At 44.3% G+C, this 20,860-nt stretch overlaps 1 protein-coding gene across 3 annotated transcripts in view; it reads left to right on the forward strand.

The window, feature by feature from the left end:
* The first annotated feature begins 3,726 nt into the window (after positions 1-3,726).
* Positions 3,727-20,860, forward strand: part of LOC146183232 (organic cation transporter protein-like) — an 82,975-nt gene continuing 65,841 nt past the window's right edge. Inside the window, exons 1-2 of one of the 3 annotated variants that reach the window (XM_084608701.1) lie at positions 3,727-3,796; positions 17,262-17,650. In XM_084608701.1, the coding sequence (XP_084464827.1) occupies positions 3,733-3,796; positions 17,262-17,650 (453 nt within the window). In that variant the 5' untranslated portion in view covers positions 3,727-3,732. Of the gene's footprint in view, positions 3,797-8,043; positions 8,101-8,419; positions 8,480-17,261; positions 17,651-20,860 lie in introns of those variants that run through there. The other 2 variants (XM_084608703.1, XM_084608702.1) reach the window with 2 other exon arrangements.

The raw sequence follows: 20,860 nt of genomic DNA on the forward strand, positions 1-20,860 counted from the left end.
GTCCCGGTCATGCGTCTGGTCTGAATCAGACACCACAATAAGATTGTGATGGAGCGCATTTGGTAAGCACTCGCAGATTATGACTAGCAGCTTACCGGTATCGCTCAAGAGGAAAGTATACAACAGTTGCATCTTACCTGTACTCACCTATGGCGCTGAAATGTGGAGGCTAACCAAGAGGGTTCTACTTAAGTTGAGGACAACCCAGAGGGCTATGGAACGAAAAATGGTGGGGGTATACCATTAAGAGATAAGAAGCGTGCAGAGTGGGTCAGAGAAATAACTCAAGTTAGTGACATTCTGGTGAAAATTAAGAAGAAGAAATGGGCATGGGCAGGACATGTGGTGCGAAGAGAATAACCGATGGTCGCTAAGGGTAGCAAATTAGATTCCAAAGAAATCTAATTTGGAATTCTAAAAGAATCAGGGGTTAAGTGGATGCAGCGAGCACAGGACCGGGTAAATCGGAGGAATATAGAAGAGGCCTTCGCCCTGCATTGGGCATAGTTCGGCTGATGATTATGAAGAAAATGAAGAAGAAAAAGAGAAAGAAAAAGGAAAAGAAAATGAAAAGATGAAGAAGAAGGCAAATGACTTTTTCTTGAGTGCCTCCCCCAGAGTGTGGTGTGTTAGGAGAGTGTGTCGCAGAGTATGGGGGGTCATCAGAACGTGCCCGCACGAATTGGCAATTTAAAGAAAATCAAGGCCGCGACTGGGCTTTGAACCCTCGCCGGAACGAACAAAGCAGCTTTCCTGAACTACTCACGAGAGCACCACACTACCGCCGCGGTTTGTTTTGTTTACTGCGTGGGAAAACTTGCGAGAAGGAAGAACTCAGCGGGCTGCATAATGCAAACCCGCCATGCCCCAGAAATACCTCATCACAAACGTCTAACTTCTGGGAGGTTAACACAAGCGTCGAGATGATTAGGCAGCCATTTTGTTTTTCTTTATTAGCGTTAGTCAGCTATATAATGGCGGATCTTCCAGGGCAGCATATACATGCACCCTGCACCAAAGCGCACTGCTTTCGGAGCGCTGACTTTTATGATCGTGGAGATTCGGAAAGGCGGTTCATCATCTGGTTCTTCAACAAACTAAGGAGACCTATCAACCTAAATAAGTCAGAAGGCATGTAAAAGGTTTTTTTATTTTTCTGAAAAGGCAGAAAGCGAACATTATGCGGCGTGATTTCCATATATAACATTTTGATACTTTCCGCCATGTACTTTTTCCTTGCTACTAATATTTCGTGCACTTTTAAATCGTCTCTCACTGTTTTTGTTTATCACGTGCTGTCAGTTACATGCCAAAATTGTTGATGTTTAAGAGTTTTATTATTTGTTTGTTTTCGTTGCGCATTACGGTTAGAAAGTTTTGATATCTGTACTCACAAAACTGCTATTCCTGCCTTGGCCTGTGCAGGCAGAATGAGTAAAAAAATGAGCTAGTGTAAAGAAACCCTTGAATGAACTGGATCATTTGCTTTCTGGATAGGCTATACAAGTAATCTAAAAAAAAGTGCGCAGTGAGGAAATTGATGGTGTCCGCAACAATACCCATACAGACCATTCACACGCCTGTCCCGACTATGTGAATAGAAAGGTAAACGAGCGTTTAAGGCGCCAAATAAGCACAGCTACTAGAAGGGATGGTTTATCAATTTGAAAACGAAAAAAAAAAAAGAAAAGTGAAACAGGTTGATAAACGAACAAGTGAATAAGGCCTATTCCGCTACACTCTTTAAGAAGGAACGGGTGGTCATGACGCACTAGTTTCTACTGATAGCTCCACATGAAGGTTGCAAATATTCCGTGTATTACCTGCACCACCTTATTTCTCGCACAATGCAGAATCTGCAGGATCTTCTAGGCAAGCTTTGCAAACAAGAAAGTTTTTTGCGGACTGAAGTGCCAGCAAACATCGACAGTTTCTGACCACTCCAAGCCTGGGTTTGTCGCCTCATAGCCGAGAGTTCTAAAATCTAATTTGCTCTAGTGTTACGAACCTGGTACAGAGGAATATCTAGGTATAGCGAAAGGGCCCACGATCCCAGCTTATGCCCCCCCCCCCCCCAATACTCGGTCTTGTACCCCACTGGTCCAACCAAAATCCTGTGTACTCGTCTAAATTAAGAGCCGCACCTGATACCTTGCATAACTGTTCAGTCAAACGTAAAGCCTCAAGTACACTCTTTTTCTCAGAACAAAAATGGGCCATGTCATAAGCATAGACGAAAATCTTAATTTCACGTTGAGCCAAGGAGAATCCAAAAATAGCAGAGCTATTTATAACGCTGCGACAAAGGGGTTCAAGATATAAGGGAAACAACAAAGACGACATGGAGACCCTTGGCGAACCGATGATTTCAGTAGGATAGATTGGGTTCTCTCTTGATTAACTGTTAGCTGTGAATAGGGCACGCACGATGGATCTGTGTTTTTCGCTTCCTTAAGAAAGCTACTTCTCGATTTGTCAGTGAGACTGAGGGATCACTTTCTCAAGCGCCTTCATTTTCTGAAATGATGCAAAAAGCTTCGAGAAATCTATCCTTGCATCTTATCCTGCGACCGAAGAATGGTTGTGGTTGTCGAGAAGCGGTTTGCGCCCCTTGCTCTGTGCCTCAAGGTTGCCTGACGCGGTTAACAAGCCGCATGACCTGCGACGCTCACGTAGCTTTTCATTCAGACCCCGCCCCGCGTATGCCTGGTCGTATCTCAGCGGCATTTCATATGCCTCTCCGGAAAAGCAGTGTACACATTTTGTCGCGCGGTTTATTTCACTCGTGCTCTCATCACTCCTTGGTCAGGGTTGTTTATTTTTTTATTCAAAACCCTTGAGTTTTTCTGTTCAGGGAACACCAGGCATCGTGCCGCTCGGCACTCTTATGCGAAATGCAGCCAGTCTTGCAATCGATACGCAATATAATCACGCAGATGCGGTTAAATTCCACCCAAAACATTTGGCTAAACATTGAAAAAGGTTCAGTTTTTTTTTTATTAATAAAATTGTTGGTGGGTTTATGAGGTTCAACGTCTCAAAACGACTCAGGACGCCGTATTGGAAGGTCCCAGAGTATTAAACCACCCGGTTCTTTAACGTGCACTGACATCGCACAGCATACGGGCGCCGTGCTTTTCGCCTCCATCGAAAAGCGGCCGCCGAGGCCGGGGTTCGATCCCGCGACTTTCGGTTCAGCAGTGTAACGCTGCAACCACAGCTCCACCCCATACGTTCGCGATGGCTGTGTTTTCTCTGTTGTGCGGTGGTACATATAGGTCCAGCAATATGTACAATGAGTTCAACTTAATGATTTTCACTACATACAAGTGCGGATATAAGTGATCGCAAAGACACCCATGTACTGCAACTCCGAGGCACTTTGAGAAGTCCTGCTGGATGTCGAAGTTGAATGGGTCGCTGCCACGGCCCCCACAAATATGATTCTGCTGAGAAAATAATTGCTGTCTGCTGGTGTCATTTTGCTCATACTTCGCTGAAGGTTCTTGGCTAGGAATCTTTAGTCTTTGTCTAGGATGTTTTCTAATCGCGCATGTTTTCTCAGCATCTTGTCAAGGAGAGCGCTGTGATGGCCGACAAGCCTCTTATTGGGACAAAGCCTCAAAAAGAGCCAAGGGCATGCCGCTATCCGCACACCTGCTCTAGTGAAATCTAGGCGCCGCTTTTTATAGCGGCAATGAATTAAATTGGCCCGTTATCTCTCCCCAAGGCATGGTTTCTGCTCACGTCTTTTGCCGGGGCGCGTCCACCTTAGTGCTTCTGGCACAAGCACACGGTGAGCACGGCTCCATTTCTTTTTTTCGCACTACGGCGCATGCTTTTCTGTCGCGAGTTGTACATGAGGATGCGTTCTGAAAATATCGGTGCAAAACTTTCGGGCGAACCTTCTCACGAATCACGTGTGTTGCGGTTACCTTTGGATATCACGTGCATTCAGAAACAACAATTGCCGTGATCTAGTAGTGTACAGCGTGCTCTCACATCTTAGGTAACTGACATCGAGATTTTCACACACGAGTTAGGTTTTAAACCAGGCTTAATACAAAATGCATATAACGCCCTGCTTTGTCTGAGAACAATAGGGGTTCGATGATTGAAGGAATTCAGGATGTTCTGCTTTTTTTTTTTTTTTTTTTGAACTGCTGCCAGGGGCGTAGCAGGGGGGGGGGGGGGGGGGGTCGGAACACTGTTATTTTCTGCGCGTTGCGTCCTCCTCCTGCTTTCAGCTTTTTTGTTTGTTTTTTTATTTTGTTATTCGCCTTTCTTTTTCTCGACCAGCGGCGTATAGGACTCTACCCGAAAAGTATTTCTGGCTACGTCATACACTGCTACTAAAAGCCCATAACACGTACGCATGCGAGGCGATTTCTTCTACCCCGGCTTCTGAACTGATGCCACGAGGCAAAGTTTCAAAATTAAACAAAAACGTATTGAGCCCGTTCTTTCAAGAATGGGAACATATGAGAAGCGGCAGGTGCCGTTTAATGGCAGCCCTCCTGCACACTTCAGAAGCAAGGAAACAAGGTCCACGTGTTTCCTTGGCACAACGAAGCAGTGTTAGAATCCTGATTACAAAAGCAGCCCATCGTGCCTTCTGCGCTCGAAATGCACTTTTAGTAAACACAGACAGAGCCTTTGTGACTAATACATTTCTGTTTTCTTCGTGCGGTGGTTAATGCTTCAGTACTTCCTACCGCTGCTACTTCTCTGCAAATAAAGGCTATGAAACCCGGTGGAGAATCTTTACGTCCATCTCCCTGAGAGCAATCAACAGAACTGCTCGCGGTCAGAGCTTAATCGCAGTCGTTTAGCTAACTTGGAAATAGGGTTGCTACCGGTCGCGGAAAACGAGGGCTTGTAGTCAGTGATTGCAGACTTGAAGACAAGCTTTATCTCCATCGTATTCGAAAGGATTGCCTTTCACAGTGCTTACAGGCAAGGCGTGAAAGGACACCGCCGATGCTGCTCAAGTCACTAAGCCTGGTTGGAAGAGAGGGGTAAGCTCAGAGCACTGGGCAAAAGTGACAACCTTCTCGGTACCTTTCTAATGAGAACTAGACTCGCGCGGACTGTTGTGCTTTGGAGAACTTCGGTTATTCGGAGCGAAAAAAAGTGTCCAGATGTTTAGGTGTTCCAAAATGCCAAGAGGGCGTGCTCCTGCTGCCAGAATCGCGTCGTCAGTTGATGCTAGGAACTTTATTTAAATTCATCTGGTGTCTAAGATGAGTCACTTCCAGATTTCGGCACTTTTGTTTACTCCCGCAGACTGGTGTCTAGCACTTGCGGCTCAATTTCGCCCATTAATATTAGGAGCAACATAAAATATTGAGATGAACCTAAATATATAGCACTACGATGTAATAATAGAGATGTGTCTGAAATTATTGGTTCTGGTGTACTTACCTTCTAGTTTCCTGGTTACTTCGCTTACTTTCTTGCTCATGACAGCAGGAGCGAGGTCGTGGTCTTTCTGCGTTGGAGGTTCCACTACGTCTGGAGCTATATCGGCCCAAGGTATAAGATAGATAGACCAAATTCTAAGGCGAGATTGAGAATAAGGCTTTTTATTCGTCGCGCTCACGGCTAAATCCTTTCTTATTCTTATCGAGACACGTTAACGTTCCCGATATGGAAGTCAGCACACTGAAATAAATCCTGGAATCTAATTTTCACACACACCACACCAAGGTAGTGCGATAGTCGTGTCATATACTTATAGATTCATGCCAGGTTACGCGGAATATAATGAGATCTCTGTGAAACCAGATCGTTTACCTTGGATTAAATTCAGACTAAAGTGCATAATTTAGTGCTCAAAATACGCTCTTGGCGCTCCTTCGTCATGAGTCTGAGAGGAGAGCGACCGCATAAATCTGCACATTTTTCTTAATGCTTGCTTACTCTCTTTTTAGTTTTTAGTTTTCTTACTTTTCTGCTGTGTTATTTTTTTACGTGGGATATTGATTTCGTTGTTTTAATAGCTACGTTTTCTTTAGAATTTGGTTTCCTTCCACCCAGCAAATCCCAAATGTTTTATATATTTTTTTTAAATTTCCAGCTTACACTTTGGTATTGCCCCCATAAATATGCTGCATATTATTGTTACTTCGGGACAGCTTGTAATTTATACAAGTGGAAGTAAAAATTATTTATATTTTTTACGCTCTGTCGCATATATGCTACTCGAGCTGCGGAGTTAATAAATAATAGGGAGTAATAGGGAGTGGCCCTATCGGCTTATAGTTTTCCTATTCTTTCTCATGCCCTTGTTATGGATTACAAAAAAAAAGTGTTTTCATACCTGAATGCTCCCGGTGCTCTTGAGGTCATTAAGAATTATCGTCACAGGGTGTCAAGTTATTCTAGCTTATATCTTCATCTACCGTGTGGAAAATGGGAGCATTTTGTGGGGTTTCGATTTCGCTCAAGAACGAACTGTGAGGTGTAAAATTTAATTCAATACAACAAATTGAAGTCAGTTAAACACACACTGTAATAATAATTTTGTTAGGTCGTTTGCGTCCCGTTGTCAAAATGAATTTTCATATTCAATGTAGTTCCATAAAATTTAAACAAAACTTGTTAAGATATGCTTGTATTTCAAGAATGCGTGGAAACTTTAAAATCTACAAAATATGTGGCTATCTATTAGCAAATACATAAAAACATTTCAAATTTTTAGCTAGTAACATTTTTCTTCTAGAACACAATCCCTTTAGGTCGGAGTCTTACATCATAGGGTGAAACAGTTGGATGAATCCGTCGCAGCGCACGTGGCATCGAATCTTGCCCAAACTTAACGAAACCTATAAATTAGACAAATAACATTATTACTGCCGGCAAAACCCTTGTATATAAGCGGCTGTTGAATCGAGCAAAACGAGCCTAAGTAAAAAAACTAACCGTGACCCGGTCACGATTTTTACCGCTGGCTTCGCTTGGTCTTCTCCTTTTGAACTAAAGTCGAATGTTGAAGCAGCATCCTCAGAGTCACATGCTACCTAGATCGTCGGCAAAATTATCCCTGGCCTCAGCTGAATGATGACATTTGCTTCACTTCAGTGAGCATGTCACAGTGGTGAAGGAGCCCATTTTCAACTTTTCCCCTCTACTGTTTTCTCACAGTTGAAAAATAGCTAAAAAAAGAACTATATGAAGCGAAAATTGAGCTACTTTTCCAGCTCAACATGGTCAAGAACGGCGCGAAACGTACTTTAGAAGTTTTCGATTGACATATCATATATCATATCATTTACTAGTGGGCTCGGTAGAAAAAATAATTAAGGTCCGACCAACGGCAAGTTAATTTCCTATCGGCTTTTCCCCTCTTTAAAAGGCTTTCCCTACTTTGCACTTCGCGCTCTAGGGGATAGCCATTTCCTAGACCCTATTGGTTTCGTAGTCAACCTCCTGGCTATTTGGCTGCTGCACACACCCATACAGTATTCCTCGGCTAACTAAACGATCTTGTCTCTATCTGTATTTCGGAGAGGAAGTGCGGGTAGTATATATATGTAGTCAGGTTTGATTAGATGCGTCAGAGCTGGCATCTAAATAAATGACGTCCCTTGCCATTCTACGCTTTGTAGTTAACGAGGCATTTGCTGCGTAAGGCATCCTCCCTAGAATACCGGCGCCGCTTGGACGTCGGGCGCGATGCCATAGCAAGCCACCGCTTGAACGAATAAGACGACTCAATCGTCCGACGTCCTTCAGGAGACGCACGAATGTTGTGGCTTGCATTATTTCACTGCGGGATTGCAGACCGGCCCGACGGGAAGTCGTAGTTGGGGCCGATTGGGTCGCCGAACTCTGCATGTTTGCGTCGTGTATAGGGAGACGTGTCGTCACAACTGCTCTGGATGTTGGCAGCCCTTCACGTCACCGTACGTCCTTTAGTCGGCTGTTTCACCACGTCAGATGATGTAGTGTGATCGTGCTGTGGACAGAAGTTATTCATGCCTTGGTCTTGGCTCTCAGTTTTTCTTTCTTGCTATACTTGTCACTACGACAGAAGACAGAGGCCAGTCTACAATCGCATAGGAGTACACGTAAGGGAGCGTCGCACAGTTTGATCAGGTAAGCTCGGTCACTGCGCAAAAGAACCAATTTGTACCACGGTACAAGCGAACACCACAAGTATGCGTTCATGTGTTCGCTCGATAGTCCTGAGCGTATTCGCAAAGACCCTGACGTGACGGAGTTAGCAAAATGGCCTCGTTTCCTCACCTGTCTCTGCTGCGTTAGCTCTTGCGATAAGAGCATCGTCCATACTGCCGCACCTTCATTCACCACGCTTTCTGCTACGCCAATCACACGTGTACAGCTGGTGACATTGACCTGAGGAGGTCTATCATTATGAAAATAACTGCGTAGAATGACGGTCTTAATTCGCGGGTGGCAGCAGAGAATAACGACTACGCATTGGTCAGGCTCCGCCTGAAGGATTTTTCTCCAGGTTAGTGACGATTTATTTTTTCTACGCCTGTACTCAGCCTGCGCCCATCGCCGCTGTTGTTTTTTTACCGATGCCTGCTGGTGCGTTCTGTCTTGTACATTTTTGATAGTGACAACTGCTGTCCAGTTGTGCAGTCTGGCCGGGAAACGATCCGTTTATTGAAACCATTCACTCGAGATTACCTTTGCATGACTGGTGTTGAGTGCGGTGGCATCGTTAATCTCGTGCATTATGGCTGTGTTTCTGAATGCTGTTAGAAGACAATGAAGGCAGCGACAAAAAAGACACATCACTGAACCATGGTTCAATGAGGTGTTTGGGTGGTGGGACACTGCTTAGGAGTTTTTGACTGGTGTTCCGCAGCCTTAAGTAGACACTCAAGTCGCTGCGTAATTGGCCCGTGTTGATAGCCTGGTCACTGTGTGGCTGATACTTTACGTTTCTCGAAGAATGGAAGCCATTACAGACCGTTATTGTAAAGCATGTCGCTGGTTTACCGATTGCGTTCAATATTAATATTAAGCAAGAAGCTTCCTGTATGGCTTGTTCCGCATAGTTAGCTGTGAAATTTCATTTTTTTTTTATATGGACAACATTTTTACTGTAATCATTGAAGGTCGGAAAAAGAGAATCGTCGATACAGCCCTGGCGACATGCAGTGTAGTGCCCAGTACGATATGCAAGGGGCATGCAAGGTTCAGTAGGAGCTCTGTTGTGGAAGTTGGGCCCATCTATAGGTGCAGGGAATTGATGGAATTGTCTGTTGAATCAGCGAAGAAAAAAAATGTTGGTTCCAGTTTGTCGATAGTGGACTTTGAGCATTTAAATTTTCTTCGGAATATCCGGCATCGCAGCTGGAGGTAATATGAGGTCTCTACAACGCTCTTGCGTTGCGGAATTCCTTGCCTTAATCTCTACCTATTCCGCTCTGGATTCACGCTGTCGAATCTTTGTGCGCCGTGCAATGACGTGGAAACCATAGAGCATTGTATCCTCTTCGGCCGGAGGTATGCTCTTCAGAAAAGAAATTGTTTGGAAGTTCATCTTCTTCGCTTAGGATTGCCGTTTAGAAGTTTAAAATTTCGGCCCTTCTCTCCTTTGGAGCAACTGTTAAAGGGCATTCCCTAAAACCAGTCTGTGTGAGTTACTCAATGGAAATAATATTGCGGCCGGAAGGTTTCTTTGTAAGAGTTTCTCTGTCTTGATCATACTTAGAAGTTTTATTTGGATTTCTTATTTTTATTTATTGATTATTATCCCTAACACTTCAAAATGTTTTCCCAGACGTTTTTAGCAACACTAATTCCTAATTCATATGATCATGTTTTCAATTCTTGAGCGTGCACTAAACCCTCTGGCATAGCAGTCCGGCAGAGCAGTCATACGTTCTAGCATTATCCTGAAGGGCACGATAAACATTGCAAAGCTTCTGATCTGCGCTGCGAACCTACTAGCGTTAGAAGAATTCCATCACGTATGAAAGCCTCCAGATGCCGACGTAGCGTATCTCACGGTTTACGTCTGCCACTGCAAAGTTAATTTCCTTTCCTAACCGTTGTTTTTCCCCTTTCGCCACCCGTAATTTCAGCGCTTTCGGCTCATTCTTCGTCACGTTGGCCTAAAGTCACTCACACCCTTTGTAATTTGTTCTCAAATACTCTTGGCTTCCCGTCCCAATACATCACTAAGTATCACGGCTACCATCATTAGGTTCCTGTGGCGCTTCGTTTCTCCAATTTGGTTTGCCTTCTTCATTACGTCCTTGAGCGTCCGACCGGCAAACGCGCCGTCCTGAAATACTGGTGCACTCATCATCTCTAATGTAACCGGCCCATGTATGAATCACGAGCGATTATCACTTTGACCTCGCTTATCTTATCGGGCTCGAATGCTGCCTTTGCACTCTCCAACAGGTTATTGCCTGTGATAACGCCTCCGCGTAGCTTGTTCCCTGTACTTCCGGCGTTTCTTGCTTACCTACCTGGAGGGCAACATTTCGTTGTTGCTCGCTACCAAGGTTCCACCATTCTTTTAGAAGTGACGCCAGTTAGCTCCGTTCTTGCCAGTCGTACAACTAATCTTCTACCGTATTTCTTCTCTCGTTTTCCTGCTGTAGTCACTGTTACAAAACAGCCGAGGCAAAGAACGAGGCGTCTGGCCTCTATCACACGATGAATCCAACTGCCTAGAGTCTGTTGTATACGCTCTAGTTATCGGAGGCAAAGCGGCGCTCAATCTTTAGTTTTAACCTCCTCCCGCGCCTACAATGATGCTGGTCGAGACAGCAGTCCACTTCTGGTTCTTCACAATGCCGTTACCTTGTATACGACCGCATAACACCTTGCATACAGAGGCTGCCAAAAGGCCCTGGAAGCTCAAGTACACAAACATCTGACCGAGTCGGAAATGATTCGCTGTGTTTTCTTAGGCATTCACTAGATCATTCCTTCAGTGTTCACTGAAGGAGAACTTCGAGAGATATCGGGCCAGGTGCCCTTTTATGTTCGTCGGTGTATATGTGTCCGAAGCTCTTCGTATTCGTCGAGACGGCGGTGTATACCTTAAGCCATTGCTGAGACGAAAAGAGCTGCCAGTAAGCAGCAGGTATCCGCCTTGTTGTTCAGAACGAGGCAGGATTCTCGGTCTACGGACTTTATGACGCCAACTCTACATGCTAATACCTAATGCCAGCTTTCTGCTCCCCCCCCCCCCCCAAAAAAAAAAAAAAAAAAAAAACAAAGATGAAAAAAGGAAAGAAGCCAGCCGCCTGGTTTTTGCCACTCGTTGGAAACCGATTAGCTACTGCCCGTGCGTGATAGCTCCATGCAAAGCGGCACTTCGATTTTATTTTGGCGCGATAGCGTTGTCGGCGTCAGCATTGTGAGCGAGAAATCGCGGCCATGGCTATGGCAGATGGTAGCTGGCCGTTGCCACAACCGAGCACGAATTTGGCGTAGCACTTGCGACTTCATGCGACTACGCAAATGGACGATTTGGCAGGAGCCTCCAGCTTGGCCTACTCATTGCGGATGAGAGGGCGAGAAGGAATAGAACCCTCTAGAATGCTTGCATTATGAGCGAGACATGCTACCCCTAAGCCAAGCAGGACTCTTTCGCATCATATTCATCATCATCATCATCAACAACAACAATAGCCGGACTATACCCACTGCAGGGCGAAGGTCTCTGCAATATTTTTCTAATTGCCCCGGTCTTGTGCTAACTGCATTCACTTGACCGCTGCAAACGTCTTAACCTCACCCACCCACCTAACAATCTGCCGCCGTCCCCTGCGGCGCTTTTTTTTTTGTTACACCCTTATATTATACCCACTTTGTTACCCTGAGCGAACATCGGTTGTCCTCTCTTCAAACTACATGCCCTGCCCATGGCCATTTAAAGGCGGAGCATAAACGCCCTCCTCAGCATCCTTCAATTCCAACAGCGCATTCTTCCATGCAAGCAAAATTCTGGTCAACCACTATAGCGCAGTACTACAGCTTTCTATAGATCGGAGATGCTACTGGCGGCATCCTCGCGCCACTGAGGCTTTTCCACTTAAGGTCATACATTAGAAAGCCTTACTATGTCAATGGCTGCTATGCTGAAACCTCGCAGCATGTAAATATGACAGTTCTGCAGATAACGGTCCAAAGCCCGAGGATCTCCACCAACTCTATATGTGACATTAGCATACTTGCATCTTTTTCCATTCTAGCAACTTGAACACTGATTATGCACACCGCACAAAGGATGTCCCCTGCTTCCTGTGTGATTTCGAATTTCGTCTCAGCAAACTTGCGACAGTGTTCGCCTTCTTATACCGGGCCTCTACGTGTAGTTTGTCTTTATTTATATGCGCCATTCTACGTCTGCCATGAATATATGGACCATGTGGTCCCTCCCTACTACGTTCTAAGATAAATGCGACAGGCAAAATATCAGTTCCAATGCAAATAAGCGTACCGTGACATGTGCCGACACTTCTGCACGGCATGCGCTCGCGCACGTAAGGTTTTCACGAAAATCTCCCCCTCCCCTAGGACAACTGAATTCTTAGGTAAAAAAAGGGCTAATCTTGGCAACGGCTTAGTTATACCGTTAGTGTGCAGCTTCACGCTGACGCTTATTATGTTCTTCTCCAGTACAGCTCTCATAGCAAAGATTCGTCAGCTTCATAAAGTTTAAATATCAATCAATCAAAGTGATCTTTATTTGTATGAAACGAAATACATAAAGAATATTTGGACCGATAGCCGCAGGGCTAGTAGACGATCCAGTACAGAATAAACTTGATCAGGTAGCCGTAATGAGCACATACAAACACACACAAAAAAGACTAAAACAAACAAACAAAAAGAATCAACACGCACGGAGGAAAATACATTTCAGCAAACAATTCATAGGCAATTAATACAAAACGCAAGCGCACACAAAAAAAGGGGGGGGGGGGGGGGAGGGGAGGGCGAGGAGGGGATCATAACTCTTCTTGGCTGTTAATAAAGAACATTTTGCAACTCATTTTAAAGTTACCTGCAAGTTTCACATTAATAGGCAACGTGTTCCAATGTTTTGCTCCAGAAAATTGCACTAAACGTTCTCCGTACTCATTGTGGCAGGCAGGGAGGTTGAAATTGCCATTTAATGCGTGTCTTGTATTGCGAGATGGTAACAAGAAAATACCAAGTGGCAAAGGAATACTAGTATTAATGATGTTATTTAACAATGCACAGATTTTGTATTTAAGCATGGATTCCAATTAAAGTACTCGATTTTCTAGAAATAAATTATTGTAGCTGCAGTTGGAAGATACGTGATATATATTATACGCAATGCTCTCTTCTGCAGTCTCTGTAAGGGAAGTAGATAAGTTTTGTACGTTTGTCCCCAAGATTCACGACAGTAGCTGATGTGGCAATGAAATAACGAAAAATACAGGGAACGTAGTATGGTGTACGGGAAATACCTTTTCGCCTTGGTAAGTGCGTAGCAACTGAAAGCTAGCTTTTTAGATAGCTTATATCTATCTGGTCTTGCCAGTGCAAGTGTTGGTAAAAGATGATACCAAGGTATTTGAAAGAAGAAACCTGCTGAACACAATCGTTGTTTAGAGATATGTGAATCGTACTAGGGCCAATGTTTCTTCTCTTGGAGTGGAATACTACATATTTAGTTTTATCTACATTTATTGTTAGTTTATTAGCACGAAACCATTCTGAAACATTAAACAATTCGGACGTTATCGTGTTTTCTAGACCCAAGAGTGACTCAGATGTGAACAGAAGAGCAGTGTCATCTGCATACATAAAGACTTTTGAAAATTGAACAGCCTGCGGTAGGTCGTTCACGAAAATAGAAAACAAAACAGGACCCAATACAGATCCTTGCGGGACCCCGCAAGTCACAGGTAGTAGTATGGAGTGTCTGTCACTCAGCACTACTTTTGTTTTCTGGCGGAAAGGTAGCTATCAAAGAACTGGAGAGAGGCATTATTAATACCACATGCTTTTAATTTTTCCAATAACTTTGAGTGACAGACGCACTCAAATGCCTTTTTTATGTCGAGGAATATTACTATTGCGAGTGAATTTTTGTGAAGAGCAGTGTTAATATGGTGAGAAAGTGATGTGACAGCCGTGGTTGCTGATTTGGCTGAGATAAAGCCATGCTGCTCAGCACAGATTACATTATTATCAAGCAGAAACTTGTTCAATTGTAAGGATATTAATTTTTCAGAAACAGTATTGATTATACTAAGCACAGATATGGGTCTGTAACTACTGGGGTCATTGGGATCTCCTGTCTTGTACACTGGCACAACTTTCGCAATCTTCAAGTTTATCGGATACTGAGAGCTAACCATCGCATGGTTAATTATGTTGCATAAGGGGATGCAAAGAATGTCGATATTGTCTTTTAGCACCTTCGATGGTATTCCGTCATAACCACAAGCTTTGTTTTATCGCAGAGTTTTAATTACTGACCTCATTTCTTCTTCAGTTATCTCCCGGAAAGCGAAGGTATTATTTGTTGCTATAGGTCTTCCTAGGTGAGGCGTTGTTGAAGGAAAGGCACTGACCAGTTTTCTTCCGCGATCGACGAAATTATTATTGAAGGTATCAGCCATCTCCTCTGAGATAAGTCCGGAGGGATTGTTCTTTTTTCTTTAATCCAACAACATCGCTCACAATCCCCCATATCTTTTTGGAATTTCCTTCCTGTCTCGTAATTAGATTAGTGTAGTATTGTTTCTTTGAGTTTCTCATCATGGCGACCGATTTGTTTCTGTAGCATCGAAACTGTTCCCGGTAATATCTATTAGTCCGATTGTTTTTACACTTATGATAGTATGAATCTTTCTTTTTCTGGACTTCAAGTATAGCTTTTGTCATCCGAGGGCATATACCATGGTCGTAGTTACGCCTAGTGTGTGTGTAAGTGGGTCGGTCAATGACGTCTGTGATTTTCCTTACCAGATACTGATACTCAATATCTATGTCGTCATCATGCACGCCTTTGAAATCGGTGCACTGAAGCAGCGATCGCACTTGAGCGTAATCGATTCGGGTTGTACGTTTTTTAAGCTGCTTGGAAGGACAGTGCAAAGGGTCACAGGGATAAAGAAGAAAGATGGGATTGTGGTCTTAGATGGCAATGTCGCACACACCAGCAAACACATTTATGTCCTTGCTGCAAAGCACATGGTCAATCAGAGAGGCGGATTGGTTAGTGACTCGAGTTGGCTCATCTATAACATTTGTCAAGTTAAAGGACTGTATCAGCAAGAGGTAATCACGGCAATAATCTTTCAACAAATCAATGTTGAAATCACCACAGGCAATCAAAGACGATTTACCCGTCGCAAGTGATAATAGCGTAGTTTCCATTACGGAATAGAATTTGTTTAGACAAGCGCTAGGCGGGCGTTAAACAACACCTATAATGATGCCACACCTCAGTTCAATGAACAGTGTTTCAACTATACCTGCTTCATAACCAGCATTGCATTTACAGCAGTAATCGATCCCTTTTAAAACAAAAAGTGCGAGGCCACCACCAGATGATACACTATCCCGCGGTCGAAAGAGGAAATTGTACCCAGGAATTTCATATGCGTTGTCGTTGTCACATCACTCGTCGCCAGTCGTGCCCAAGCATTGATACGCCGGTGACTGGCTTCTCGCTCGGCGAAGAAAACAGCTTTGGGGGCATTTTGGTCCTCCGTACATTCACAAAAAGAATTTCGGCTGAGCCGACTCCTGCCAAGCACTGTCTCTTTGAATTTGCACCCTTTTGCCTTGCCGATGAAGACAAAAACCTAACAGCGCGATAACAATCCAGAGGGCAATAAACTCCTCGCGGCACTACTGTCAGCGACGAGATTCCTCGTGAGCCCGACGCAGTGCCGATAGCGATGGATGAGAGCGACAAGAGAAAAGACCCTGTGTTCTTTTTTTCTCTCTCTCTTATATATCTGCGTCGGCGACAGCGTCCCTCCATTTTCTCCCTCTACTTATTTCCTTCCTTTTCATATCACCTCCGTGTTATCTTTGCTTCCTGTGCACCCCGACTGCTTGCCTTGGGCGGCCATTCGATGGCTCAGGGTGTGCTCCGTATAAAGGCTGTAAAAGACATATTTACTCGTAATTGTTGTACTTCGACGTCTATACATACAAAGGCTGCCCTGAAAATTAGAAAGAGAAAATATGGCACAAGCGCGAGCTCCCTAGCTGCTGGTAAGCTGGCTGAGACGACGATGAACTCTTCCTAAGTTCTGCTGCCAAGCTTATATTGGCTGGTTTATTGGTTGGTTTGTGGGGTTTAATGTCCCAAAGCGAGTGAGGCTATGAGAGATACTCTAGCTGACGCCGTCATCGAAAAGCGGCCGCCGTGGCCGGCATAGCTCCCTAACCACTTCACCACCACGACGGGGCGGCAGGCTTATATTGAAGGAAAAATAAAAGGAGTAAACTCATCTATTGCTGAGAAGTCACTCCTGATCGCTCTCGTGCAACAGAAGGAAAAGTTGTCAGTCTTAACACATACTGCCCAGAGTCGCTCCAAAACTCGTCCTCCTGGACGTTCAGGAATTAATAGCGCCTTCTGGTGGCTATCAGCAGAGAAGGCTGCTTTACTGAATTAGAATATTTTAAACTTGTATTTTCGAGAAAATGGCTGAGTCGCGATGCATTCTGCGTGCGCAAATATTTATCATGGCCTACGCTTCCCAGATAAAAGATCATACGTACACAGGGTGTTCAAGCTAATTTTAGCCGAATGTTAAAAAAAATGACACATTTGAGGTAGGCCAGAGAACACGAGATACACGCGAGGCGTTCTTTGTCGGGAATAAATGGAATGGGGTTTCAGAATGTGCTCTCCAGCTTTACAAATCACATTTATTGCTTAAAAGGCAATACTTAGTGAATTAGAAAAAAAATATCAATTACTAATTCGGTAATTGCACAATAAAACTTACCTGTGGTGCTCAAAATGGCTGGCAGCTGTATACAAATGGTTTCTCCGGCCTACCTCAAGTGTTTTATTTTTTTAACTCTTGACTAAAGTTAGTTTGGACACCCAGTATAATACATTGCAGGTTTACGTTAATTCTGAAGACCAGAGAAAATAAATGGGATGTACCAAATTCGTGCCTTAATTTTTGCAGTGTTAAGAACGATGCTGTGCGTTGTGGCGGCTGTGAAAGCTGTAAGCGTTTGCCCAGGTTTATGAGAGTGAATTAAGTATGCAGCTTGTAGAATTACGTGATCCACTTTCTCAGGGTGGCAGTGGGACCAAGTGCTACGCACAGCCATGGACATCCTAGACGTACTGGGAGGTTTTGGCCTGTACCACGCCCTCATGGTGCTTTTAGTGGTTCTGCGAGCCTTCCCCACTGCCTGGACCAACATGATGACGCCAATGATAGCTCCAGATATAGACCACTGGTGCGCACGGCCCAAGGACGCTCCATCCAACGTCGCGAACATGAGCGCGGACGAGTGGAAGTCGTGGGCCATACCCGTACTCGCCGACGGGTTCTCCAGGTGCGAAATCCACCGGGTGTTCGAGGACGCCAATGGTTCCTGGACGGTGGATAAAAACCAGACTCTTCCATGCGATCGCTGGGAGTACGACACGTCCGTCTACGAAAGCACGATCGTCAATACGGTGAGCTTCCGAAGTATTGCAACATCATGCGAACTGCGCACGTGGGATGTCACGGCTACTTTATGTGAAGTGTACTAGCAATTTCTCCTCTTCCGGACATTTTCGTCGTGTCATGTAACACAAATAGAGCCTGCAGGGACTCGTGAATGCAGTAGTGTTCATGCGAAATGCGGTTCTAATGTATACTGTAATCCAATAAAGATGGCAGTTCAGGAAGTGAATAATCTTTCGGCACTAGAAAGTATGTATTAAATTTACTTCAAGTGAGCAGTACGGCTCTTCGGGACCTTATAAACTCAGTTTTTCACGCTAACCAGATTGTATAAGCTCTTTTTCTTTATGTATACCAAAGCTTTCGACACCGTATGTCATAGTTTTTATTATTAACTAAGCTCTCATTAATTGGGTTTCATGGGCCTTTTTTAATACTGCATACTGAGTTTTTAGAAAATAGAACGCAACCCGCCTCCATTAGACAGCACCTAAGTAATATATATTCGATTAAAGGTGGAGTCACCTCATGGATCAATAGTAGGTCCAATTCTTTTTAATCTATGTATGTCAATGACCTCGCCGCCTGCTACTCCTACCTGCTTTTCAGTACGCAGACGACACAGTTATTCTGTCTCAAGATTTGCGCTTAGGATGCAACTCTTAGCATAATGAACCGGATTGATAAAAATGTAGTGAGTCTCCAAAACGCAGCTTATTTGTTTACACAATCGCTTGAAGAAAGTTAGCTTAAACCTCTCGTTACTGCTTCCACCCCCCCCTTTTTTTTTTCTCCTTGTACCTCTTCGCCCTTTCCATATCTTTCGTTTGTTGAATACCTCGGTGTCTTAATTGACAGACTTCGATCGGAATTCCCAGATGCTTATGCATGCTCAAGGCTACGTGCAGTTTAAGGTCATTATAAAATATTAGATATTGCATGCCACTGTCCGCTCGTAGAGCGATTTATATGCTTTGTATTATGCATACTTCATTATAAGATTGCAGTGTTTGGTCACTGCGCGATTCAATGGAAACAATAAAACAACCTTAATCCTTTGATCTGTTCTGAAAATTATTAGATATGATTTAGGATTACCACCTGGCAATGACCTTTCCAAACCCTTATAATAATACATATTTAACACCCTTCTCACAGAAACGATTATCCTGATATTTCTGGTCACATTAATTTGAATACGTTCCTGCGCGTTGTCTCCGGCCTAAATACCAATTTCGGGTTCCTGGCTGCTCTGCCTGATACAATCAGCGAACCCATAATTACTTCATACCATCTTGTCCCAATCAACTAGCAGCAATGGCCTTTCGCGTGAACCAAAACAAATTCTTCGTCGCGGTAACCTTTATTACTCTAGCTTTCCACCTTTCTTCTTTTTTTTTTTTTAAGTTCATTAAAATTACACACAACTACATAACATCGGGGCCTTAGTAAGACCATATATTGTCACGACCACTTGATTATACGGGTACTGACATGTAAAAGCAATTTTGTTTTCGTTTGGTGTCCTGACCTTGATGATATATATGACTATTTTTGTTCCATTTCAATTTCGATCTCAGATGTTATTGTTTATTTTGCTCGGCGCTCACGATAATTGATTGTTTTTATATCGATACATGATGCTGTTTGGCTGCTCGGTATTAGGACTGCTACCTCAGACTAGATTTCAGCTTAAATTCAGTGATTTGTTTTTATTATATCTCTTCTCATTGAATCTAGCCCTTTTTGTATTATGTGCCTGCTAAACAGCGTATCTGTGGTGTTCGCGATATTACACTTTGTTGCCTATGCCTCTCGATACTGCCCTTCAAGTCCACTGCGTCATCTATCGCTAGGCATATCATGTATTGCTAGCTGCATAGAAGCTCTTATGTTGATAAAGTTTAGCCTTTTTTCTTTGATAGGACTATTCGGGTTGCGTGAGAGGTTCACGTGCGGTTTCCGCGTCCCGAAAGCGACCGGTTGATAAAAAATCACATGTCCGCTTGTTTGCTGTTAGGTTTGGTTCACGGGGTTTAACGCCCCCAAAGGGACCCAGACTATCAGAGACGGCGTAGTGGAGGGCTCCAAAAATTTCTACTACCTGGTGTTCGTTAATGTGCACTGAACATCGCACAGCACACGGGCACCATGTTTTTCGCCGGCATCGAGAAGTTAACGCTGCGGCCCTAATTACTGCGCCACCGCGGCGGGGCCAATGGCCGCTTGTAGTCAAGCGCCTCCTATATCATTGCCCATGCTCGGTCATTCTCTCGGCGCTACCATTTGTTATCTACTATAGTCTGAGGCATCAGAGTCACTTCGTGAGACTCGCCAAAAACTAGGTACTGGCTGTTACGAGGCGATTTTCTAGGATGAGACGCTCGTATCTCAAGACTACCCGATCTATACTATGCGCTTCGTTCTGTACTGGCCATTCTTGTCATGCGATGCAGGCGCCTCTTTGCGGAAAAGCGCCTCATTCACTGGCTCAGTAGAACCATGGCCTCCGAGATCACCCCGCGCGTGTGTGCGCGGAGGTGATCACGGAGGCCATGCTAGAACCTATATAGTTTTGTTGCTCGGCACGAAGTGGCGTTCGCAGCTCAGACCACTAGACCACTAAGACTGCTTAAGACCGCCAAGGCCGCCCAACGACCCTCCTGGCTGCTTTACTCACGATGGAAGAGATGATTTGAAAGCGAATCGAGGAGCATCCAGTTCGTGTTATTCTATGCATGGAGCTCAGTAAGGAGCTGCACCAGTACTGGAGTAGCCTTTTTTCTTTTTTTTTTTTTTTGTCGATCGTTTCACTGGCGTCTCTGCAGGGACGGTTAATTGGTACAAGAGCTTAACTTCGATGCATATATCATGTTCGCGTGCTTGGAACAATTGTTTTTAGGCTGAAGACCCTTTATAGCCCGATCCGAATTCCGTCTTCAAAGTCACCCCGAGAAAGGTTGGGTATAAATTTGGAGTTATTTGGCATGCCCACATCATGTGGAAAATGTCAAAAGACAATTATGCACGAGATCTCCCACCTGTCGACATCGAATCTGCGGCGCATGAGCCACGCGGTGAATGCTGAAAAATATTATCGGGCAGTGAGTAGCAATTTATTTGCGGAAGGACGCGAAGAATACATTTTACTGCGTGCCATCCAATGATGATTTCAAGGCGGATAAAGGGATGAGCGTGGTGCTACAGGAGCGTTGCCA

Source organism: Amblyomma maculatum, chromosome 7 (genome assembly GCF_055883805.1).
Source record: "Amblyomma maculatum isolate TAMU_Amacu chromosome 7, ASM5588380v1, whole genome shotgun sequence".
Taxonomy (NCBI): domain Eukaryota; kingdom Metazoa; phylum Arthropoda; class Arachnida; order Ixodida; family Ixodidae; genus Amblyomma; species Amblyomma maculatum.